The 6,000-nt window shown below is 68.1% G+C and overlaps 1 protein-coding gene across 2 annotated transcripts in view; it reads right to left on the reverse strand.

Moving 5' to 3' along the window:
* Window positions 1–4,521, reverse strand: part of SKI (SKI proto-oncogene) — a 78,988-nt gene extending 74,467 nt beyond the window's left edge. For both annotated transcript variants that reach the window (XM_024255049.3, XM_024255043.3), the window contains exon 1: window positions 3,479–4,521. In XM_024255049.3, the coding sequence (XP_024110817.1) occupies window positions 3,479–4,447 (969 nt within the window). In that variant the 5' untranslated portion in view covers window positions 4,448–4,521. The remainder of the gene's footprint in view (window positions 1–3,478) is intronic.
* Between the last annotated feature and the right edge of the window lie 1,479 nt (window positions 4,522–6,000).

Consider the following 6,000-nt stretch of genomic DNA (forward strand, 5'->3'; position numbering starts at 1 on the left):
CCCCTCAGAGGAGGACCCCAGCCCCCTAGGAGCAAGACCCCCCCCTTGGAGCAGGACCCTGCCACGGCCCAAGGGAGGCACCGCACCACCCTGTTATCAGCCTGCACGGAAAGCGCTTGGCTGACGTTCTGCGGGACAAGGGGCCGCGTCCCAGGCAGCAGGCCAAGCGGCAGCTCCAACTGCCACATTTTGTCTCCGTCTCTGACAGCTGTCTATACTGACAAAAAGATGTAGTCCAATGGAGTCCTACAGCTATCGGAGAACCTGAGGAAGTAGGCGAGCCGACCGGAAAGAAGAAAGAGGGGTGGGAGTGGGGAAGGCTCAGAGGCTCCAGTCTCTTGGCTAAGTGCTCCCAGCAGCACAATGACCCATCTGTGCCCCACCTGTGCCACTCAAAACATAAAGTCCAAGACCAATAAACAGTAGTCCCCAGTCTACACTGAGGCAGAGAGATTAAGCAATTTGTCCAAGGTCACAAAGCCAGTGTGGGACCGAGTGAGGAGGTGAGACGAGGTCCCCTGTCAAGGATAGCAGCCCCAGGGTCCCTAAGAGGGGACTCACCAAGCACCCACGCAGCCCACATGGTCTTCCAAGATACAGCAGCAGGAAGCTGGCCGGGCCGACAGCCACTGGACAGGAGCAGAGGCTTCCTCTGTAACCCCGTGATGTGAGGGGGCATCTGGAGGAAGACTGTCTGCCCCTCACGCTGCCATTGCACTGCCGACAGGCCAGGGGCTCAGGCACAGCCGCTGTCACAGGAGGCTTCCAAGGAGAAAGCTGCAGCCCCGCCTCCCACTTGGTTTGGGACCCGGGAACATCTCCGCCCTCTCCCACCTCCCACCATGGGTAGGAGTGTGGCGCTGACCCAGCCCACTGAGGCAGGAGACCCGGCCCTGGCCTGGCCACAAACACCCAGGAGGCAATTCAGCTCCCTCCGGCTCCGCAGAGCCCGAAGGCCTGCTGGGAGCAGCAGCCCTGCAAAGAGAGTTCCAGTACATTCTTTGTTCCTTCTGCCCTCATCTTCGGCAGATCAAAAATATTAAAATAAGCTACAAAGGAAGTGAAGAAATCAAAACATATCCCGAAAATAAGCTGTCAAGACACGAGTGGGAGGAGCCAACGGCGGCCAGCGAGGGCGGAGGCGGGGCCTCCCAGGCCACTCCTTCTAAGACAAGTGGGGTCTGGGCACTGTGGGTCCACGCCCACCCTGAGACCACACTCCCTTCTCATGTGTCGCCCCTGTGCACACAGAGACACGCACACGGCTGTCCTGAGGAGACTTAAGGGGACCCTACAGCCTAGAACTCCCAAGCGCACAGTCACAGAGCCCAGAGAGCAGGCACTGAGCGAGGGCAGAGTCCCTGGCCGCCATCCCACGTCAAGAACATAGGGCAGGAGGCGACACGGGCAGGATGGGTGCCCCACCCCCAGGAGCACGAGGAGAGGAAAACCCGCAGGAGATGGTGAACATTCAAGGAGCCAGGCGGAGGACACCACTGCCAGGGCCAGGCTGTGTGGCTGTGTCACTCACACCGTGCACGTCGTCAGTATGGCCTGGGAATTGCTTTTTAGTCACTAAATGAAATTTCAGGGCAGTGCTGGGGACTTCAAAAGGGAAAGGGGGCTCGGAGCCACCCGCTGAGATGACCAGAGCCTGTCTGGCCTGTCTCTACGGCAGCCCAAGGACCCCGGCGCTCACAACTACAGGGAGAGAGAAGCCGGGTGGCCTGGGCCCTGCTCTGTGTCAGCTGTGACAACGAGGCCCTGCTGGCCACTCCAATGGCCCCCCAGCAAAGCCCAGGAAAACAGAAAGACCACAAGCACACACACGACCCACAGTCGGACAAAAACAAACGCAGACACACCCTGCTCAACCGAGATCCTCTGCCATCAGCTGGAGACAGTGACGTGAGCGTGTCCCAGCAGCTCAGGCCTTGGCCACAGGTGACCCACTCCGCAGCCTGCAGGAGCCCACAATCCCCCCGACACGTGGCTTCCTCCAGCTACAGGCACTGACGAGGGTGCGGCCACCCCAAAAAGAAAGGCCCCAGCCCACAGGGAGCGCCATTGGGCCCACCCCAACCAACTCCCCGTGTGACACGAAGGGCCCCAGCCTGCTACGTCTGTCTGCAGCTCTGCCATGAGCATCCTTCTCCAGCCCACAGGTCTGCAGGCGGCTGCCACCTGAGCCCTGGCCTGGCAGGGTCAGAAGCGCGCACACACACACACATGCGCACACACATGCACCCTCCGCAGCCCCCGCCCCCCAGCAGAGGCGACAGTCCCTCGCTTCCATCCACAGCCCCTCCTCCCCACGATCTGACACTCTGCTGGAGGGGCGCCCAGAGAAAACCGGGCTGGAGCATCTATTCACAGATTTAGAAAAAAAAAGTTTGATGCAATAGCTGAATTAATTAGGCCTCCCAAGAATAGCTGAGCCAATGCAGCATTCTGTGTGTGCAATTTAATAAGCCTGGATATTTAAAAGAAAAGTTACAAATACTTGGGGAGGTACACAACAGAAAGTTCCTGAGGACCCCACTGAGTAATTTCGGCACCTCGTGGCCTGGGAGCTGCCCATGCCGGATCCCATAGATCCTCCAACTGGCAAACAACAAAGCCAGGCCAGCGGCCTCCCTCCCCGGCGCACCACTCTGCCTTTCAGAGGGAGAGAAGGAAATGGGTGAGTCCAAAGCAAATCGCAGGCCGCCAGTAACTCCAGCACGCGGGCCCAGGGGCCTGCTGACCAGGCCCCTCAGCTGGGTGCCAGGTGGCCCTCACCCCACACGGGGGACTCTGGGATTTGGTCCCTGGCAGGCCCAGGGAGACCAACCAGCACAGTGCTGGAGCCGCCAAGTCTCGGGCCCCTGCCACTGTAGCCTGGACACCTGGCTTCATTTTGTGTCTGTGTCCCAAAACTTCAAGGCACCAAACAGGGAGCGGGAGCCAGTAACAAAACCAGGCCTCGCCTCGCCCAGCCCAAGCTCTGTCTCCTGGGGCCCAAAGGCAGGCAGCCCTCCATCTTCGAGGCTGGGTGCCTTCGGGGTGAGGACAGCCACCTTCACCCCAACCCCAAGAAAGACCTGGGCCTGAGGCATCTGGGCCGGGGCCCAGCTGGAGCTAACTTTCCTGGCCTGGGGCAGGCCGCTTTCTCGGGAGCATGAGGACTGTGCCTTCCCATCTGGGCAATGGCTGTGGGCCTGTGGGCCTTCCCCACACACCAGGCCTGGCCCCCCACCCCACCGCCACAGCCCGCACTCCAGGCTCGTCCTGGGGAACGGACAGGAGGGCCTTCCTACCAAACTCTCTGGCCCTGCCAACGGGAACACTCTGAATTTCCCTAAAACAAAGCGAAGACTTGAGACATGAAGCACGGCAGAAGCACAGGTCCCAGCCTTTGGGGACCAGAGCCTGTAGTCCAGAAGGGGCCCCCACCCCAAGCGCATCTTCCCCAGCTCCCAGGAATGGGGCCACTCACCCGAGGCACCCGCCGCTTGTACTTGTTGCCATAGTCGAACTTCTCCTTCACGTCGTCCAAGCAGCGGCCGAGGCGCGCCTGCTCCTCCTTGCCCGTGTAGTCCTGGCTCAGCAGGATGTAGGCCCGCCAGTTGGCCGAGTCGAAGCCCCAGTGGCAGGTCCGGTTCTCCAGGGCCTTATGCGAGTGCACCACGAACTTGTGCGGCGGGTACATGAGGCGGCAGTCCAGGCACTGGATGCAGGCGGCGCTCGGGCTGCTGTAGAGCTCGGGCACCAGCAGCCCCTTACACTTGCCGAAGCACTCGTGGTACACGCGGACGCTGCGCTCGCTGAGCTCCAGGCCCAGCGCCAGGCTGGCGGCCAGCTCCTTCTTGCAGGGCGGCGGGTAGGCGCCGCCGTAGAGCAGCGCGTTGCACAGGCGCTCGGCGTCCGTCTTGGTGATGAGCCCGCACGAGGGCGCCGAGAAGGGCAGGATGCCCATGACTTTGAGGATCTCCAGCTGGTCGGCCGTGCAGCGCGAGCAGTAGATGTGGAGCTCATCGCACACCGAGTTGATCTGCTGCAGCGAGAAGTCGCGCAGCACCGAGTTGAGGATCTGCGGCAGACACAGACGCTTCTCGCCTCCCACCACGAAGCACGAGATGGTCTCGCCTTCCAGTACGGTCTCGCAGCGCTCGGTGGAGCGGTCGGACGGCATGAAGAAGGGCCCGGGCAGCACGGGCGGCGGCGGCTGGATGGCGGGCAGGTGCAGCACGGGCGGCGGCTCGGTGGCTGCGGGCACCGGCGCCGGCACCGCGGCCGCGCCCGCCTCCTTGGCGCTCTCCTTCTTGTAGGCCTCCTGCGCCCAGCGCGCCGAGAAGGCGGCCGGGCCGCCCAGCGAGCTCATGGAGCTCAGGTGGAACTGCTCCAGCGTCTTCTGCAGCCCCGGGTGCGGCTGGAAGCAGCCGCGGCCGCCTGCCGCCGCCTCCATGGTGCGCTCCGGCTCCCCCGGCCGCTCCCGCTCCCGCGCGCCCGGGCCCCCCCGGCCCCCGCCGCCTCCCCGCGCGCCCCGGCGGCGCCCGCGGCCCCGACCCCGGCCGCCCCCCGCCGCCGGCTCACGGCCGATCACGGCCGCGGCCTCGCCCGGGGGCGCGAAGGGGAAGGCGGGCGGGGCGAAGGGGTCCCGCCGCTGGAGCCCGCCGCCGCCCGGGCCCGGCGCCACATCCACGCGCCCCGCGCCGCGCCCGCCGCCGCCCGGGCCCCCCGCGCGTCCCCCGCGCGCCCCCCGGGCTCTAGGCGCGGGGCATGCCCCGGCGCGCGCCGCCAACGCCAACGCCAACGCTCGCGGGCCCGGGGCTCGCGGGGGGCGCGCGGGCAGGTGCCGGCGCCGCGAGGCGCGAATCGCCGCGGCGGCCGAGGCCGAGGGGCCCGGGAGGAGCGGGGGCGCGGGCGCGGGGCCCGCCGGGCCGTCCTCGCGCGGCGCGCCGCCGCCGCCCCGCTCCTCCCACCGCGCGGCGCCCGCCCGGCTCGTCCCGGCGGCGCTGGCCGGCCGCGTCGCGCCCGCCGCCGGCCCCCGGCCCGCCCGCCCGCCGGCTCTGCGGCCCGCCCGCCCGGCTTCCGGGGCGGCGGAGGCGCCTCTCGCCCGCGGCCCTCAGAGCGCGGCGGCGGCGCGGGGCTCGGGGCGCTCGGCGCACATCCTCCCGGCGGCTCGCTCCGGCTCGGACTGAGCGCCCGGCGCTGAGCTCACGCCGCCGCCGCGCCGCCCCGCCCCGCGCCGCCCGCTCCGCCCCGCGCCGGCCCCGCCCCCCGCGCTGTTTGTTGCCGTGCGTCCGCCTCAGCCCTAGCGCTGGCCAAGAATGTGACCCGCTCCCCAGCCGGGCTCTTCCAGGAACGCGCGCTCCCCGCCCGGACTCGGCCGCGCTCGGCTCCGCTCGCCCGGGACTCGGCCACGCTCGGACCCGCCCTGCCATGACTCGGCTCCGCTCGGCAGGGACTCGGCTACGCTCGGCCATGCTCGACTCCGCTCGGCCCCGCCCGCCGAGGGCCGCCGGGCGCGGGCGGAGGCGGAGGCGGAGGCGGAGGCGGAGGAGGCGGAGGCGGCGGAGGCGGCGGTGGCGCCCGGGGCCCCCCTTCCGGCCGAGGCCGCTTCCTGCGCGGCTGGGAAGGCGCCCGTCTCGCCGCCGTCGGGGCCCAGAAACCCACAGGCCCCCGCCACGACCGCAAACCAGCTGGGGGCGGCCGGGGGGCCACGCCACGCACCCGGGGTTCTCCCAGGGTGGGACACCACACAGCGGGGAGGCCCCGGACGCCTCTGGGGTCCCACACACTACCGGGATGCCACACGGTGACCTGGGGTCCCACACACGAGGGGGACAGCGGCCACGCCCAGGGACCCTGCGCCGAGACGGGCACCGCGCCGCGTGACCCTGGCGGCGCAGCCCAGCGGCCCCCGCTGCGCCGTGGCCGGTGGCTCGGTGGCCCGGTGGCCGAGTGCCCGCGGCTCCCGGCCGCGCCAGCCCCGCCCCGCCCGCCGGCCCCTGGCGG

The sequence above is a fragment of the Pongo abelii genome, chromosome 1 (genome assembly GCF_028885655.2).
Source record: "Pongo abelii isolate AG06213 chromosome 1, NHGRI_mPonAbe1-v2.0_pri, whole genome shotgun sequence".
NCBI classification, from domain to species: domain Eukaryota; kingdom Metazoa; phylum Chordata; class Mammalia; order Primates; family Hominidae; genus Pongo; species Pongo abelii.